General features: G+C 35.0%; 1 protein-coding gene across 1 annotated transcript in view; it reads left to right on the top strand.

Moving 5' to 3' along the window:
- Positions 1–19,757, top strand: part of SLC5A12 (solute carrier family 5 member 12) — a 60,804-nt gene that overhangs the window by 12,691 nt on the left and 28,356 nt on the right. Inside the window, exons 4-9 of the mRNA XM_017538732.2 lie at positions 141–208; positions 5,581–5,735; positions 5,848–5,988; positions 10,374–10,503; positions 11,327–11,415; positions 15,838–15,950. Coding sequence (XP_017394221.1) covers positions 141–208; positions 5,581–5,735; positions 5,848–5,988; positions 10,374–10,503; positions 11,327–11,415; positions 15,838–15,950 — 696 coding nt within the window. The remainder of the gene's footprint in view (positions 1–140; positions 209–5,580; positions 5,736–5,847; positions 5,989–10,373; positions 10,504–11,326; positions 11,416–15,837; positions 15,951–19,757) is intronic.

The raw sequence follows: 19,757 nt of genomic DNA on the forward strand, positions 1-19,757 counted from the left end.
ATTTAATGAGGGAAAACTCTGATTTTATTTTTGCCTACAAAGAACACTGATGAAAATATTTTGTCTTCTTTCCTCATAAAACTTGCTCTTTTAAGTTTTTCAAGGAAACTTCTTTTAATACTGTTTTTCTCCTTTCCTAGTGACTGGGTTTGATCTCTGGGGCTCTGTGTTTGCAACAGGAATTGTTTGCACATTCTACTGTACCTTGGTATGTATCTAGCTGTGAAGAAGTATTTAACACTACCTCGTAATATGGGGTAAGGGCAAATCTCCAGCAGCAGGCATCTAATTATAGCAGACTTTGCTATTCCAAAATTAAGCAGAAGTATGTCAACTTATCTGTCATAGTTTCCTGAGGAAGGTGCTGTTGTTTAACATTCTTTTCATTACCAACCTTTAAGAAAATTTAATCTCTGCACTCATTCCAGAAAATTATACCTAATAAGAAAAAATCTAATGAAAAAAGGTCTTACTGATTAGAGAATAGATGGCCCTATGTTACTTCTGAGAAAAAGAGTTTTTCATTCATAGCCCTCATAAACCATAGGAGGCAGTTATACTTTACACTTTATACTTCACTGTCTACTGTTTGAGAATTAACAAAATGTATATACAAGTGAGCAATGATGGCTGGCATTTTATAAACTTGAGGGTTTCACAGCTTGTTTTGTCTTGTATTTCTGGATAAGCCTGGATTACATTTACCATTTGGCTTTACACATGCTCTGTTTTTAATTAAGCAGCCTGAGTGGTATTGGCAGCATGTTTATGTAATTAATACAATTATATGTAGTTTAGTTCAACAGACATTCATTGAGCACCTATTTTTTGCCCAAACCCTGCAACTGTAATCTTTATTCTTCTGAGTCATTGTACCATGTACAGGCCATAATTAACCAGTTAAGCATATGGCAGTGGTTCCCGGACAGTTGAATTCTCTTTCCTACTCTATAGATTAAAATTTTAAAAATTAATATATTTTCATATAGCAGATGATTCATGTATTTTGGTGTTATGTGCTATCACTTACTCTTTGTAACATCTATTCTGATTATATACAATTTTAAAATACCTTGATCTCTCTTTTTCATACTTGCAAATCCCATTATTTCTTTGCACTTAGTTTTATCTTCATTTTTAAAAATTTCATTCTTATCATATTCCTATTCCAGACACACAACTCTTCCCACCTATTCTAAAAAAATAAAATCTTGCTCCTCTTACCTCTGACCTCATGTAATAGATTAGTTGCTCTGAGGTACCTGCCCAGAGAAGGGCAACTAGATGCTGGATATAACCATTTTTAATGCATTGTTTGCCTTGAAAAAGATATCAGAGCTACCTAAGTTTTCTCCCCCCAAAAATAAATTTTAAAAAATGTATAAAACAATTTAAAATGTATGAATTATCAGGGCTATTTGGAAGGAGTGTGGTGAGTAGACAGGATGGATGGGGCTGACTAGAAGGCAGGTGCTGATAACAGGACTACTATTAAGATATTGCAACTTGGGTCAGTGAAAATGTAGAGAAGCTAAGCTTGGGACAATAACATTAAGCTAGAATCCTTGAGGGGAGCTAACATGGCTTTACTTCAGTGATACACTTCAGCTTTTGTGAGGAAAAAGGTGCAAATCCTCTATGGAGGAATAATGCAACCTAAGAATATAAGATATTTACACCCAGATAAAGATCTAACAATAAGTTTAATAAAATATCACTAAAAATACAAAATAGCAATATACCATGAGTGAGGATCAGCAAAACAACAAACAAAATTTAGCCTCACAAGAACAGAAAATTTTGGTATTAAAAGATACTGAATAAAAGAACAGATATGCATAAACAACTTAAATAAATAAGGAATGTAATTTCTGGGATGAGTAAGCATCAGGAATGACTGACCACACAATATAATTATTATGATAAAGATCAAACATATTTGGAGAGACAGTCTGTATGATGGAAACTCTATCCAAAGAAACAACCTAAAGAATAACAGAGAAACAAGAAGATGAAAAAGTGAAATGGAAATGGAGACATATGGTGGACAAAATAAGAAGGTCTAATTCACGTCCAATTGGAGTCTCAGAGGAGAATACAGAGAAAATAGAGGTGAGGCATGTTTCAAAAAATTATGGCTTGCAATTTTTCAGATATGATCAAAGATAGCAATATACAGATTTAGAAAGTGTAACCTTAAAGCATAAAGAAGAAACAATAAGTTTAAATGTAGATACACTAGTGAAACTATAGAACAGCAAATACAAATGGAGGACCTGAAAAAGAGCCAGAAGGGAGAGAAAGAGATACTTAAAAAGGTACACTTAGCAACAACAATGGAAGCCAGAAAGAGTGGAAAAATATATTCAAAGCATTGAGGAAAAACAAGTCCAGACCCAGTCATAATTGTGTTTTTGACAAAACTATCTTTCAGGAGTTGAATGTCAAGAACCAGAAAGAATTAACACTTGCAGAACTTCCCTAAAGAAAAATCTAGAGGTGATGCTGTGGGAGAAAGGGAAAACATTACAATATGACAGTTTTAAACAGAAGAATTGATAAGAAAATAAAAGAGTAACCATTAGCAAGTCTAGTTAAACTATTTTTGATACTAAATGATGATCATTATTTCATAATTTACTGTACAATATAAATGTTTTATATTACTGTATAATATAAAATATATCAATGTAAATACAATATATCTATATATATACAATATATCAATACAATATAAAATATATCAATAATTATCATAATTATAATTATATATCATTTTGACATTAAAAAAAGAATTACCCCCAATTTGTATGACAATAGCATGTAAATCAGGAAGAGCACACTCAGACTTAAATGTTTTCTAATCCTTGAATTTTTCGGGATTATGGCATTGCTTAAACATTGACTCTACATTTAAAATTCATGGCAACATTTCAAGAGGACCTATTTAAATAAAATAGTCAAAGTCAAGAAAAATGGAGTTTGAAAAAGCAACCCTCAATTCATCAAAGCAAGAGAAGAAGAGAGGAAAACAAGCATAGCAAAAGTAGGACAGATAGAAACCAAAAAAATATACCAGAAACACATCCAGATATTTTAATAATCACAATAAACTAAAATAAACTAAATGTACTACTTTCTAACTGGTTTTGTGCTTCCAGTCTCTTCTTGCTCCCACATCCAATATACTTTTGTCAAATTAATTTTCTTAAAATATTCATTTCTTCATGCCACTTTACTGACCTAATTTGATTCTTACATCCTATTTTCAAGATAAATTATAAGCTCCTTAGCCTGCTGTTGGAAGTCTTTCATTCTGTTATTCCAATCTACCCATATAATCTCTATACCACACCTCTGTTCTCTCTAGCCAAATAAGAGGCTTCACCTTTGCTCATATTGCAGTGTCTTTACTCTGCTAAGCCTGTGGATGTATAAAATATTTAAAATAACCAGTGAAAGAGAAAGTGATTGTTGTCATCCAGGGTTTTGTAGTTTAGTGGGGCAAACATTAAACCCCAAACAACACAGTCTGATTAAATATATGGGTGACATATAAGGTACCATCAGTATTATAAAAGATCTGTGTGTGTATGTGTGCGTGTGTGTGTGTGTGTGTGTGCGTGACAGAGGAAAAAAGGTGAGGACTCTTGCTGTATGAAGGAGTCAGACAGACAAGTCCTCATGGTAGCTATAATCTGCCTTTTGATTAATATCTGATAAAGTGTTTTTTTCTCTCGCCTTATGCCAACTTTATGCAGATTTCTGCACAACCAATGCCAAGTATCCTCTGAAAACAGAGGCCTTTGTCATTTTGTCTTTATACCACTAAAATCTGATGTTGAGATTTGGGTTTGGAAGGCTTAATGACTTTAAGAAAATTAAGCTAGTGCTACCTAGGAGGTAGGAGGTAAGAAATTTATTATTCCTCAATCCATGGTATGAACAAAATATATAAATATGATGCTTTTGGCAGGTACTTTAATGTCTACTTTTAAAATTGAATTTCAATTTTAATTACAAAAGAAATGATGGGGCAACCCTAGTGTCTTCTTTCATCTCACGCTAAAGATGAAGCCTGTCATCATTTCACTGAAGTACTTGACACTCTGGAGGAGTAACCAGAGATGATAATTCTGTTTTTCAATGTTAAAAATACCACATCATTTCATTGTCATAGGGCTCATTCATTTCCCAAGCACTTTTTGATAAATCACTGCATCTGTTCCTACTTGCTCATCCCACATATATCATGGTCCTAAGGGCTTCTGTACCTGGAATACTGCAACAGCCTCTCTTTCCTTCCTTCTTCTTGCCCACATATTCCCAACTGTAATTCTACACTGGAGTCACCTAGGGGGCTTTCAAAAGACACTGAGAACTGGACCCCAATTCAGACCTTAATTAATTCACAACCCCAGAGGATGGGGATCAAATGTTATTTATTTATTTATTCATTTTTCTTTTTACATTCCTCAGGTGACTCTAAAGGGGAGCCAGTTCTAACCACTGTCCTAACTTCTTACCTAATTACTGTATCCTAAATTCTACTATTATATTCATCCTTCTGGACCTCTGTTCTGTTTACCTCATCAATTGACCATTCTGCAGCTCTTAAAACTCCTTTCCCTATGAATGTCTGAAATATAATATTCCTTTCTAGTTCTTTGTTTCTTGATGCTCGATCATCTCAGTTTCCCAAAATATATTCCCTGTCACTAATTTTGCAAAAAATGTCTCTCGTTGTGTAAGCCAGACCCTATTGGTTATTATTCATTCCCTTACTTCTTCATCACCTGTATTCAATGAATCGTATGTTGATTTTACTTCCAAAATAACTTTTAAGTCCATCATCTGTTTTCATCTCTACCTTCTATCTGCCAGCCTTCTTGGGCATGGACTACTGACATAAACTGAGATGGTCTCTCAACTCCTTTTCTTTTCCTGCAGTTGATTCTCCACACAATCACCAATGAAACTACTGTGAAACAAAATCTCTCATCATATAACTCTCGTTAATGTTTTCTTATTGCTTTTGAGAAATCATTGCAGTGCCCTCATTAAAGTCTGTATGGTCTGACCTCTAACAAATTCACCCAAAGGGCAAATTCCTCTTTGGGTGTTTCATACCTTTGACCAACATCTTCCAGCTTTCTTGTGCTTCCTCACACATGTTGCTTCCCTCTTCTCTTTGTCCTTAGGAAAATTCCTACTCATTCTTCAGAAATTAGCTTGAACATAATTTTCTCAAGACCAGGTCACGGCTGTCTGTTTTATGCTCCCATGATAACCTGTCTTTCTTAATTGCACTTTCCACATTTTCAAGTAAATCACTATTTTGTTGTCTAACATCTGCTTCTCCCATTAGATTATAAACTTCATAAAGTTAAGGATGGTGTCTGTCTCTTTCACTTACCATTTTATTACCATGTTTATCATAGTACTTGGCACATAAAAGATGCTCAGTGACTGATGCTGAATAGCTGAATGAATGCATGCATGCATTAGCAGAGAAGCTTTGCAGAGCCAGAAGAGTTGCAGTGTTCATTTTCAAGCACTCAAACATTCTCTCTATTTCAGGGAGGATTAAAAGCAGTGGTGTGGACAGATGCATTTCAGATGGTTGTCATGATTGTGGGCTTCTTAACGGTTCTCATTCAAGGATCAACTCATGTTGGGGGATTCCACAATGTATTAGAGCAATCAGCAAATGGATCCCGACTACATATATTTGAGTATGTCCAATGCAATTTTTTCATACTTTACAAAGATTTAGCCACATGACCTTATCAACTAAAATCTGCATCAGGGAATACCTTTGTTCACTCATTTCTCTCTGTCTCATAGCTTTGATGTAGATCCTCTCAGGCGACACACTTTTTGGACTATCACAGTGGGAGGAACTTTTACATGGCTTGGAATCTATGGGGTCAATCAATCAACTATCCAGCGATGCATCTCTTGCAAAACAGAAAAGCATGCTAAGCTGTAAGTTCTCAATCAAGAAAAATTGTTATGTTTTATCTTACCTTATGGGTACTTATTATATATTAATACTTCCTCTTGGGGTGTGTGTGTGTGTGTGTGTATGTGTAAGAGAGAGGCAGAGACTCTTTCAACTTTTTGAACCTAGCATTACTACTCTTATCTCAGCAGGAAGTGGCAGAGCTAGGGTGTAAACTGAAGTCTGTTTGCCTTTTCTCTCAATTATTTGCTGCCTTCATTTATTGAGAAATTACTAGATTAGATTAGGCACTGTGGGTGGCAATGCAAAGGTAAATAGCTCACATTTCCTCCTCACTTGATTTAGCATGTGGTCTCTTCAACTATTATTTTTCTTTTCATTGGTTAAAAGGTAAACGGAGGTGCAATTAAATTTTTAAAGAGTTTATTTGTGTGAGCAGTGATTTATGAATTAAGCAGCTACCAAATAGAAGTAGCTCAGGGCTTCCATTGAGGGAACACAAGGGGAAAAATTACAGGATAAATGTGGAAGTAGAGAATATTTGACTGGTTACGGCTGTACAGTTGTCTTACCTGGTCTATCCTCTTGGAAATTTCTTAGTTAGATATCTATAAGTTAGCTTGTGGCTTCTGATTAGTTAGCATTAAGTTTTTTTCTTTTTCTTTGATAGGCATTTACCAGAATTAGCCAAAGTTAAGCTTCATTTATATTTGCAAACGTTAAGCTTACTTAACAGATGTTTGTACTCTTACAGTTTCCAATGAGAGGTTAAAAAAATAAGAAAAACTGGGGTAATGTGGCAAGCCACAATGGGACCTCAGCTGCTCTGACTCTTTCCTGGTTTGCTTGCTCTGAAGAGACACAGGCAGGGTCACAGCATCCATCATTTTCCAAGCCCTGCAAACTACCCCATGCTCCAAAATGGGGACCGAACTTATGTATACACTTTCACAAAACTAGCAGAAATAAGCCAGAACTGCATCCACAATGATTTTTCATCTTCAGTTTTACTTCCCTAGGTTTCAACCTCACCAGCCTAACTTTTCTTAGAGAAACCTTCACTATATTTACCCAGGTAATTTTTAAATAATTTCAATGCACAGTTTCTTATGTTCACTGAATAAAATATAAAATTGCCTGGAAATGATTCAACTACTTTGTAAGTTGAATTCCAAAAGGAGAACTATCATGTTCTCCTTTTATATTTCATAGCTCTCAGAATAAGGAAATAAAAGCATTTTCTGGTATTTCATCAGTTCACTGGTAAACATATTCAAATCTTATTATAATAAATAATATTGTAACAAGCCCTCAATACCTGTGGTTATCTCTTTATCAAATAGCTGTGTTATTGAAAATGTATGTGACTTTGATCTGAAAATTCATTTAAAATTCTTCTCTAGAATAAATTATAGTTGGCTATACCTGTAAAGAGAAGAATTCTTTGGTAAAATAATTGTTATATCTAGTTTTAAAAAATCTTATGAGTTTATGTTATTTTCTTTTATGAATATGCCTAACTTCTTTATGTTACTACCTGTAGTTAGGCAATATGTCTTTTTAATCATTTTTCCCCACAAGACCAAGAACAATGCTTTGCACATAATTTTCTCACCTTCAGGATTGCCATTGCTGATTCTACTCATCCCCACTCCCATGAAGGGATCAGGACTGTGATAGTAATTTTGTGAGAATAATGAAAGATGAAACATAAAATTCTCTTTAGAAAAGAGTTCTCTGAGAGAATCTTAGGTTAATAAAATAGAGTTAATAAAATTCAGAAGAGAGACATCGATTCAGATGTTCTATACGGTTGCAGTACACAGAGCTGGAGAGGAGATTTCTGTGGTGGAGAAATGGTGAGGGCTCCCATCTGTCACACAGCAGGAGCTTTGGGCACTCTGGGGACACTCAGAGTCAGCTGCTGACTGACTCTCACCTAGGGTCTGGAGATGCTGATTAGATGTTCTGCTTTTGTTCCATTATCTGAGAGCCTAATGTAATTAAAACATTCCATGGGGCTTAGAAAATGTCTCTGGTACTTGAGGAAAATACATCCTGCAAAATAGGGAGGTAAAAATAGATCCATAAAGTTTACACTGAAGGTGGGATAGAATCAGGAGTGGCTCATATACATACATTTGGTTTCATGACTAGAAATGTGATTACTCACCAAAGACAACTTAATCTTAAGCCAAATCTTTCTTGCATCTAGAAATAGTATCACTTACCGAGACAATTACATGTGCTTCCTGGAAGCTGACTGTTTCTGTTTCTAAACCTTTGTTTATCTTTCAGGTCTGCTGGTAGCAAATGGTGCTACCTCTGCAGATGAGCACCTCTGCATACAGTTGCTTTTCCATTTCCATTTCCTTAGTTTATTTTCCTCATATCTCTATCAGATCTAAAATGATCTTATTTATTTATTTTATTTCAGTGTTCATTACCTGCTTCTAATCCCAAAATGTATTCTCCACGAGGTTGGCTTCTGCATTGCTTCCTGCTGTGGCCACAGTACCTAGAACAGGGCCTGCCTGGTACAGAGTTGCCCAATAAATATTTTTGAATGGATCAATGAAAAAGCCTACTTTACAAACAGAAGAATTAGTCCTATATAGAACCAAAGTCCACTTCAAATGAGAAATAATTCAAAATATAATGACTTTAATGTTATATTGCCACTAGTTTCTCATTTCCCATAATTGACTGATGAAGTTATAAAATTGTTTTGGGTAATATATGACTGTCCTCTTTATGGCTATATAACCTCCACATATCTTTACAAAGTGTAACTCATTAAATTCTCACATTCCTATAATAAAAAGTAAGGCAGTTATATTCTTTTTACAGATGATATAATTGACTCAGAGTGTTATGTGACTTTTCTAAAGTCACACAGCTATTAAGGATAAAGACTTTTAACTCCAGGTCCAATGGTATTTTTAAAAAAGAAATAGTGTAAAAAATGCAATCATATAGTAATGAATTTCTACCATTAATTTCTTCAATCATTTCATTATTTCTTACCAAAAAAAAATTTATATTTGCTATATGCTCAAACTGTTCAGTGCTCTGCAAACACAAGATGATAATACATGAATAAATATAGAATTTCAGATCATTAATACTATAGTGACATAAGTAATTATAGTAGAAACTGACAAGACAGCAGGAAGTGTCTAAGTAACTGTTACGAAGAAGAATGAACAGGAAAGCCTCTCCAGCTGGACAGAGCAAAGGCTTGAATAGAGTTGGCCTGAATGTTGGAGACAGCAGGAGTACAACTAATTCAATTATAGGTATTGCACATTTTATGTAGCAATTGTATTCCCAAAGCCCACCAAGAATAACAAATAAACACATAAAAATCATAGATAAGCATTGGCAAAATGCTTTCAAGGAAGTATCCTTTGAGGTAAAACCTTGTTCTAAACTGTGAAGTGAAAACTTCTCTAAATAAGATAATATCTGGCATATTTGCCTTATAAATGTGGGCTTGATTTAAGGGTCTTCTGAAAGTCAAGTATCCCTGTACAGTATAGGTTTTAGGGGACTTTGAAATAAATGTGTGTCCTTCCATTTAAATATGATTCCCTTCAAACAATTACTAGATCTTAGACAATGTTCAGTGTTGCTCACTTGGCCCCCTGAGGCTCTCTCCACAGTGAGGTTGTTTATTCTCTCAGACCAAGGTAAGGCCAGCCTACTTTCATGTCCTCTCTGGAATTGAGGAAATTAGTAAAATTTCAACTTTCAAAGGACAATAATGAATATAACATAACCACAGGATACTATAAAAGTACCCATGCTGGAAATAGATATATCTGTCTGTTTTAAAACAAAATGAATTGCACCAAATAATATGGGTAAGATGATCCTAGTTTTTCACACTTCCTGTTGTCTTTTTAAAAAATAAATTTTAACTTTTATCTGTATTAATCTCCAAAGTGAATATTTCCAACGCTTATCTATTTCTATATTAGCTCATTATCTCTCTGGAAAAAAGAGATGTTAAAAATGCAAGTTGACTTTTTGACAGTTTTATGAATTGAGTAGGGGGAAAAAAATCACTTGAAGTTATATAATATGAGTGATTGGTATGTGAAATTTCGTCGAAGAGAATAGATCTCATACCACACATATTGAAGCTTTGCAGAAAACTCCTGATTTCAAAGGAAAATTCACTTAAAATGTTACTTTATTTAAATTTGGTAATGAGCCTAAAAATGTAATGTTCTCAAGCAAAAAATATTGCAAAAGTATAAAGTGTAATGATTCATAAAGGCGATAGAATTTTATTTTACTAGGAAAAAGGCCCAAAACCCTTTACCTCGAGTACTTGGTAATGACCTCATCACACTATGATATGGTATGCAGGTTACCAATAGGCCCATGTGCTCTTTTCTAGTGCCTTGTACTTTAACTTGTTGGGTCTCTGGATCATTCTGGTGTGTGCTGTCTTCTCTGGCTTAATCATGTACTCTCACTTCAAAGACTGTGACCCTTGGACTTCTGGCATCATCTCAGCACCGGACCAGGTATGGATTTTCTTGAGGACAGTGGGCAATGTCTGGAATGGGCATGCTTCTGGCCATTGGTGGGTAATGTTGGCCTTTCTCTTTTTCTGCCTGGACTTCTCCCTATTTCTCAAACCCCAAGAAGTTGGCTTCTTTCTTCTCTTGGGTGATATCAGCACCTACCAGGTTCTAATACAGAGAAGTGAGAATGTAAAAAAGAGGGCCCTTCACCTTGTTCCTGAAGACAAGGTCTGCCAGCATAGCAAGGCTGGAGAGAATGGAATGCAGGCTTGAACCATGCATGGATGTTGCTGTTCCCTTTGGACTTTTCCTACAGGTTTCACAGTTGATTAAGGAACCTCAGATTGAACAAAATGACCCTTATCTCCACAATGCCTGCCTCTTATCATGTCTTCTCAGCATAACTTAAACATCATGCTGATATATGACAGTAAACATGGTTTTACAAACTCCGTTTATGGAGAATATGCCCAAGAGAAGCAATCATTTGCCTTCTCTCCATATATATATATATATATTTAACTGTCCTGCTCTGTCAAAGAGGGGCTCCTCCGCTGCAAACCTGGATGTAGAGTAGAGCATCATACATAGATTTCCTGAAGACTTCTTTTATGGATTTGATTTTAGGGCATAGTTGCTAACATCAGGATAAACAGGAAAGAAAATGGCATACATTGAAAAGAAGGAAAATAAACTTTCTATTTCCTTTGGCTAAAAAGCTATTTCCCACATTTCAAACACTGCCGAGAAGACCACTAATGCTATTTTTTGTCTCTCTTTTCTTTTCTTTCTTTCTTCTTTTTATTTTTTGCCTCCTCTTCAGCTGATGCCATACTTTGTCATGGAAATATTTGACACAATGCCAGGACTGCCAGGACTTTTTGTGGCTTGTGCCTTCAGTGGAACTCTAAGGTTAGTATCATCAACAACAATCTGATGATGGTGATAATTATGGGAAGGATGACAAGGATGATGGTGTAGTGATCAACAGTATTTAGCAAGCACTCACTGTGTGTAAACTGCCCTGCTGAATGTGTTATTTATATTTGCTCATTAATTGTCACACAACATAGGAGGCTAGAATTTTACTCATCATCAGTGTACAGATAAGGAAACTGAGATTTAGCAGGATAGAAAAATTACCCATGGTGAGTTAGTAAACTGCAGGGGCTGAATGTAAGCCTTGGTCTGTCCGTTTTCAAGACTTTTATGCTCATTATTTTACCTTGTCTGACACTAACTGCCCCCACAATTTCATATCACCTTTATATAAAGCAGCTCACTCTGCTGGCTCTTTTCGTTCATTCCGATACAATATATATAATCATGTGCCATGTGACATTTCAGTCAATGAGGGACTGCATCTATGATGGTGGCCCCATATTTTAATACCATATTTTTTTATCATACCTTTCCTATGTTTCAGTACACAAATGCTTTGCCATTGTGTTACAATTGCCTACGGTATTTAGAACAGTAACATTCTGTACAGGTTTGTAACCTGGGAGCAATAGGCTATACCATATACCCTAGGTGTACAGCAGGCAATGCCATCTAGGTTTATGTAAGTACATTATGATGTTTGCACAATGGTGAAATCACCTAACAATGCATTTTCTCAGAGCATAGCCTGTCGTTAAGCTATACATCACTATATATTCCACACATCTAGTCTTTGCATTCCATTCATCTCATCTTTCATAATACACTCAGACAACTAATAACTTCCATTCCCCAAATAAAAGCATTATTCTAAACATAAAATCGTTCATGCATTTATTGTGACAAATATTTTAGAAGGCTTATATTATAGCAGACACAGTTGGTGACATTAAGAATATTACAGTGAACAAGACTGATACAAGCAATAAGCGTTGTCCTTATATAGAGTTTGCTTTCTAACAGACATGGCAGATGACCAATATGTAAGTAAAAACAATAAACAAGATTTTGTCTGAAAATAACAAATAGTATCAAGGAAATAACAGTGTGTATCCTAAAGAGAGGTGAGTGTTCTAATTTTGACAGTCTTTAAGGAATTCCTTTCTGAGTATATGATATTTTTACTGAAATCTAAAGAATGCAGAAAAGCCAGCTTATGTGAAGAGCACAAGCAGGAACATTTAGAGGCAGGAGGAAAAGCAAATACTAAAGCCCTGGGGAGACAAACTGTCTGCAGTGTTTGAGGAATAGAGGAAGCATTGGCATCTAAGGCCCTGGGAGAAGAGCAGGTGGGGATGAGTTAGAAGTGAGCAAGAATCAGATCATGATGAGCCTGCAGTGGTAGAGTTTGCATTTCAAGTGGAATGGGAAGTCATTAGAAGGTTTGAAACCAAGGGAGTGAGTGACATACAAGTTGAAGACTTCCTGTGTCAGGAACATTTGAGCTCTCCTTTTAATATATAAGAAAAATAGCCAATTGACCTAGGTTAAGGACTTTTCTTTTCTTATTTGTTCATTGTCTGTTTACTTTATTAACACCATTTTGAGCACATAAAGATTTTAATTCATGTTAATGTTTTACACAGTGATTTCAGGGTTAACATCATTCTCAGAAAGGTTTCTCCATTCTATGATTGTAAATAATCATCCAGACACCATTCTAGGATACTTATGGTTTTATTAAATATTAAAGTTATTACATTATCTAGACTGTACATGTGATATAAGAAATTAAGTGAAGTTCCTGCTTTATTTTCCTTGTAAACTAGTAACCAAGTTGTCCTATTTATCTTTAATAAGTAGGCCACCTTTTTACCATTGATTTGAAATATTACTTTTATTATATTCTATATTTTTCTATGTATTTGAGGCCTCTTCTTAATTTTCTTTTACATTATTTTGATCTATTGGTCTTTAGCTATGCCAACACCAATAATTTTGATGACTGTGCTTTAAAATATAATTTATCTATTAGGCTGATACCTTCGTTAATTTTATTTTACAGAATTGTTCTGATATCTAGGGGCTTTAAAAATATTTTTAGTTGATACTTTGGGGTTTGATTGTAATCAAATATCTGCAAATACTCTTGACTTTTTTTCTTTCTTTTTCATAGACATACTCCTATGTTTATTCTCTTATGTAATGGTGCTTTGAGAACACTGATAAATAATTAGGGTAATAGCAGAAATCCTTGTTTTATTATGTACTTTAAAGGGAATATTTCTTTGGTTTTACTATTTAATAAGATATTGACTTTTGGTTTGAAAGGTATTATTTATACTTGAAAATATTCACATAAATTACTTAAAAAGTAGAAGAATGAAATGCATATATTTATGGTAATTTTAGAAAATATGTTTATCTGAGAGGTATTTGTGGTACAATTTTAGCATTTTTGAATGGCTATATATATTTGCTTTTTAAAAACTTTTAGCAGGTTAATATGTTGACAGATTTCCAAAATAGCGATATCCTTGAATTTATATAATGACTTTACCTTGTGATTTAAATTTAGTGTACTGCTGATTGGTTTTACTAAAATTGTTTTTAGAATTATGCATCAATAGCAAACAGTGACAGTGTCCTGTGGTATTAGGATCTCAAGGAAACTAAGGACAGAGGTAGTGAGCACCAGAGGATCAAACACCAGTAAGGGTTACACTTTGTCTTGTCTTTTCCCTCTCTGCATGCTTTATTGTTTATCTTACTCTGAGGCTGACTCTCTCCAGACTGGAGAAATATGGCTGTTAACAGATTAAATCCCCCATGAAAGAATAGTTGACGCCTTTATTGCAAGTCCAAAATTTTCAAGGAAGAAACACACTGGACAACATATGTTCTAGGGAGACTACTACTGCTATAACTACAAGGAGACTGTGGAGATAGAGAAAGAAAAAGACAGGAGTGGGAATAGAATGGGGGAGATGGTGGTTGCAAGGCGAGGGAAAAAATAGATTTTTGCTATCTTGTAGCAGCTTTAGAATCTGAGAATTGACATATGGATACACCTGACTGCCAAAGCAAACCTGCAGAGATTCTGCAAACATCCTTCTGGGCCAAATTCAACTTTCTGCTCGCTCCCACCCAATGGATTCAAAGATTAACCTTGATGTTGGAAACTTTCACAAGATGTGCATTGAGACAAAGATTTGGGGATCATAAAAAGTCCTTTTATTTAATCCCCTTCTCTCCTTATTCAACTTTTATGGATCTCCAGATAGAAGAGGAGTCTGGCAGGGAATACATGACATGCTTTGATTCTTAGATAATAAGAATAGTGCCCTCAAAGCACTTATTTCGGATATGGGTTTTGGACAGTTTTTACTGTCCAAAAGTCATAGCTATAGCTTGTTTTCAAGTGAGCACTGGAGGATAACAGAATAATTTTTTATGAATATCAATGGAAAACTTACAGATTGCTAACCATGCTTTGTTCATTGGCCTGTTCGTTTTCCAGAATGTTTTTTCATAGTTGTGATTTTGCATCACTTGAATTGAATATATTATCTATTCCAATAGCTAAAATATTCCTGGTCTGTAGGAGGAATTAAAGAAATTCTGCAAAGAAAACCCCAACATTCAGGTACTCTGTCACCTAAGCAAGTTTTAGGTTCAGTAAGATTGAGCTCTGATTGAAAAGTGAGAGGGAATATCAGAGGTTGTATGCAGTTTCGATTTGTGACTACTTCCCAGACTTACCTTTAGCCACTCTCTTTTACTATTGTAATATCATTCTAGCAACTCTGGTAGCTTCAGGTTGTTGAATGTAACAGCTCCTTTTTGTGTTGAGATACCTATCTGTAATTTTTCCTTCATCCTAGAACATCTTTTTTTTTTTTCCCCTCACCATGCAGGGACCCTCCCAGTGCCTGTCCCTTCCTAAGGAAAGAATTTCCTAACTACGTATCAGTTTAGGTCTCTGTATGCTCTTATAGCACCTTGCTATTTCCTTTCATAAAAATTTCACAACTATAAGCAGGTATATATTGGTTGTTAAATGTTTGTGTACCAGTTAGAGTGCAAGATCTACATCTTTCTGGTTCACCATTGTATGACTGATACCCGGAATGAATAAAAGGATGTATAAATAAATGAATGAATAATTAATGAGTGGCAGGCTTTACTGAGTCCTGGGTTAGGGTAGTCACTACTTTCTGCCTCTACTCCAACCTAAACATACATATAGACACACATGAAAACAGTAGCACAAAAAAGATTTGAAAGATGAATAAAGAGGCCATAGTTCCCATGGAGTCTCAGAAGATGGAGATATGTCTACCTCTGTTTTTCCTAGAGCCCTGCCTTTTCTATCTGCCCTGGACAAGAGGGCAGGCTGGTAGCTCTGCCTTATTTAGCTTAGACTGTGTTCTCACTTTTCTTTCCTTACAGCACCGTGGCTGCCAGCATCAATGCCTTGGCAACAGTGACCTTTGAGGATTTTGTCAAGAGCTGTTTTCCCCATCTCTCCGACAAGCTGAGCACCTGGATCAGTAAAGGCTTATGTAGGTACAGCTGGTGGACCTCCCATTCCATATCGTGAAATATACATGTGGTATATGTCAAAATCCTGCATGTGCTATTTAGGACACACTTATAAACACAAATGCACAGTGAGATATGTGAAGAATCCCACATGTAGACTCTTACACTCCTGAAGATCCAGCAGAGTGACATGCTAGTTTACCTTAACTGACCTTATTTTCAGATACTCTTCTATACTCACCCTACACTCTAGACCAGGCTTGTCCAACCAACAGCCCATGGGCCACATGCAGCCCAGAACAGCTTTGAATGTGGCCCAACACAAATTTGTAAACTTTCTTAAAACATTGTTGTTTTTTTTTGGTAATTTTTTAATCTTATTGGCTATCATTAGTGCTAGCGTATTTTATGTGTAGTGCAAGACAATACCTTCTTTCAATGTGGCTCAGGGAGGCCAAAAGATTGGACACTACTGCAGACTTATTACGTCAATATCTCTTGATTATGCTGTGCGATGGTCATATTAGTCTCTCTACATGGGAAGATGTTCTGCTCACTATGGCCAGTCACTTTGACAAGAAAAACCAAATTCTTTTCTAAAGAATCATTCCTTATTACCAAACTCCCAGTAACCCCTCAAAGAATAATTGTTCATTTCTTAATCATGCAATTGCATATTATGTTTATAATCACTTAAGCACTTATAAGAGTGAATTGCAGTTTCACACCGTTTACTTTTTTAAAGTAAAAACAAATTGTATATTTAATTACTAATAGAAAATGTAGGTAATTTGGGAAAATTTATGTACCTTGTTAAATGAAATTACATCTATCTAACTTTGTTCCTGGTTGTTTTTCCCTGACATACTTGTGACATACACAATAACATATTGTTTTATTTTGTATTTTTTAAAACATGGTATTTGAATGACTGAACAAGTATTAAACCTTCTACTATATTTGTATTGTTTTTCCTTAACACAAACTTCTAAAAGAAAATTACCAGGTTAAATAATACAAATTCACTGATATTTCTTGGTACGTATTATGAAATCTGGTTCTAGCAGGATTGAATCAATAATGATATATAGCAGCAGTGAGTTTTGATATATTTTTTGGTGTGCTTAATATTAGCATTTTTTTAATTGTATTTGGGATCTGGGGTACATGTACACATCCTGTATCCTGCAAGATTGTTGCTTTGCTTAGGTACATACATGCCATGGTGGTTTGCTGTCTTCATCCCCGCCCCGCCCCCCATGCCATCGCCTACATCAGGCATTTCTCCCGGAGTTATTCCTCCCCATCCTCCCCATGCCCCCTCGCTGTCCCTTCCCTTGCCTCTACTCCCCCACCTAGCACTGTGAGTATTGTTCCTGTGCCCAAGTGTTTTCATTGTTCATCACTCGCCTATGAGTGAAAACATGTGGTGTTTAGTTTTCTGTTCTTGTGTCAGTTTGCTGAGAATGTGGTTTCTAGATTCATCCATGTCTCTACAAAGGACACGAACTAGTCATTTTTTATGGCTACATACTATTCCATGGTGTATATGTGCCACATTTTCCCTGTCCAGTCTATCATCGATCGGCATTGGGTTGGTTCCAGGTCTTTGCTATTGTAAACAGTTCCAAAATGAAAATATGTGTGCATGTGTCTTTATAATAGAGTGATTTATAATCCTTTTGGTATATACCCAGTAATAGGATTGCTGGATCAAATGGAATTTCTATTTCTAGATCCCTGAGGAATTGTCACACTGTCTTCCATAATGGTTGAACTAATTTACACTCCCACCAACAGTGTAAAAGTGTTCCCTTTTCTCCACATCCTCTCCAGCATCTGTTGTCNATCTAGGTTTATGTAAGTACATTATGATGTTTGCACAATGGTGAAATCACCTAACAATGCATTTTCTCAGAGCATAGCCTGTCGTTAAGCTATACTAGTCTTTGCATTCCATTCATCTCATCTTTCATAATACACTCAGACAACTAATAACTTCCATTCCCCAAATAAAAGCATTATTCTAAACATAAAATCGTTCATGCATTTATTGTGACAAATATTTTAGAAGGCTTATATTATAGCAGACACAGTTGGTGACATTAAGAATATTACAGTGAACAAGACTGATACAAGCAATAAGCGTTGTCCTTATATAGAGTTTGCTTTCTAACAGACATGGCAGATGACCAATATGTAAGTAAAAACAATAAACAAGATTTTGTCTGAAAATAACAAATAGTATCAAGGAAATAACAGTGTGTATCCTAAAGAGAGGTGAGTGTTCTAATTTTGACAGTCTTTAAGGAATTCCTTTCTGAGTATATGATATTTTTACTGAAATCTAAAGAATGCAGAAAAGCCAGCTTATGTGAAGAGCACAAGCAGGAACATTTAGAGGCAGGAGGAAAAGCAAATACTAAAGCCCTGGGGAGACAAACTGTCTGCAGTGTTTGAGGAATAGAGGAAGCATTGGCATCTAAGGCCCTGGGAGAAGAGCAGGTGGGGATGAGTTAGAAGTGAGCAAGAATCAGATCATGATGAGCCTGCAGTGGTAGAGTTTGCATTTCAAGTGGAATGGGAAGTCATTAGAAGGTTTGAAACCAAGGGAGTGAGTGACATACAAGTTGAAGACTTCCTGTGTCAGGAACATTTGAGCTCTCCTTTTAATATATAAGAAAAATAGCCAATTGACCTAGGTTAAGGACTTTTCTTTTCTTATTTGTTCATTGTCTGTTTACTTTATTAACACCATTTTGAGCACATAAAGATTTTAATTCATGTTAATGTTTTACACAGTGATTTCAGGGTTAACATCATTCTCAGAAAGGTTTCTCCATTCTATGATTGTAAATAATCATCCAGACACCATTCTAGGATACTTATGGTTTTATTAAATATTAAAGTTATTACATTATCTAGACTGTACATGTGATATAAGAAATTAAGTGAAGTTCCTGCTTTATTTTCCTTGTAAACTAGTAACCAAGTTGTCCTATTTATCTTTAATAAGTAGGCCACCTTTTTACCATTGATTTGAAATATTACTTTTATTATATTCTATATTTTTCTATGTATTTGAGGCCTCTTCTTAATTTTCTTTTACATTATTTTGATCTATTGGTCTTTAGCTATGCCAACACCAATAATTTTGATGACTGTGCTTTAAAATATAATTTATCTATTAGGCTGATACCTTCGTTAATTTTATTTTACAGAATTGTTCTGATATCTAGGGGCTTTAAAAATATTTTTAGTTGATACTTTGGGGTTTGATTGTAATCAAATATCTGCAAATACTCTTGACTTTTTTTCTTTCTTTTTCATAGACATACTCCTATGTTTATTCTCTTATGTAATGGTGCTTTGAGAACACTGATAAATAATTAGGGTAATAGCAGAAATCCTTGTTTTATTATGTACTTTAAAGGGAATATTTCTTTGGTTTTACTATTTAATAAGATATTGACTTTTGGTTTGAAAGGTATTATTTATACTTGAAAATATTCACATAAATTACTTAAAAAGTAGAAGAATGAAATGCATATATTTATGGTAATTTTAGAAAATATGTTTATCTGAGAGGTATTTGTGGTACAATTTTAGCATTTTTGAATGGCTATATATATTTGCTTTTTAAAAACTTTTAGCAGGTTAATATGTTGACAGATTTCCAAAATAGCGATATCCTTGAATTTATATAATGACTTTACCTTGTGATTTAAATTTAGTGTACTGCTGATTGGTTTTACTAAAATTGTTTTTAGAATTATGCATCAATAGCAAACAGTGACAGTGTCCTGTGGTATTAGGATCTCAAGGAA

Source organism: Cebus imitator, unplaced genomic scaffold (genome assembly GCF_001604975.1).
Source record: "Cebus imitator isolate Cc_AM_T3 unplaced genomic scaffold, Cebus_imitator-1.0 Scaffold113, whole genome shotgun sequence".
Lineage (NCBI taxonomy): Eukaryota > Metazoa > Chordata > Mammalia > Primates > Cebidae > Cebus > Cebus imitator.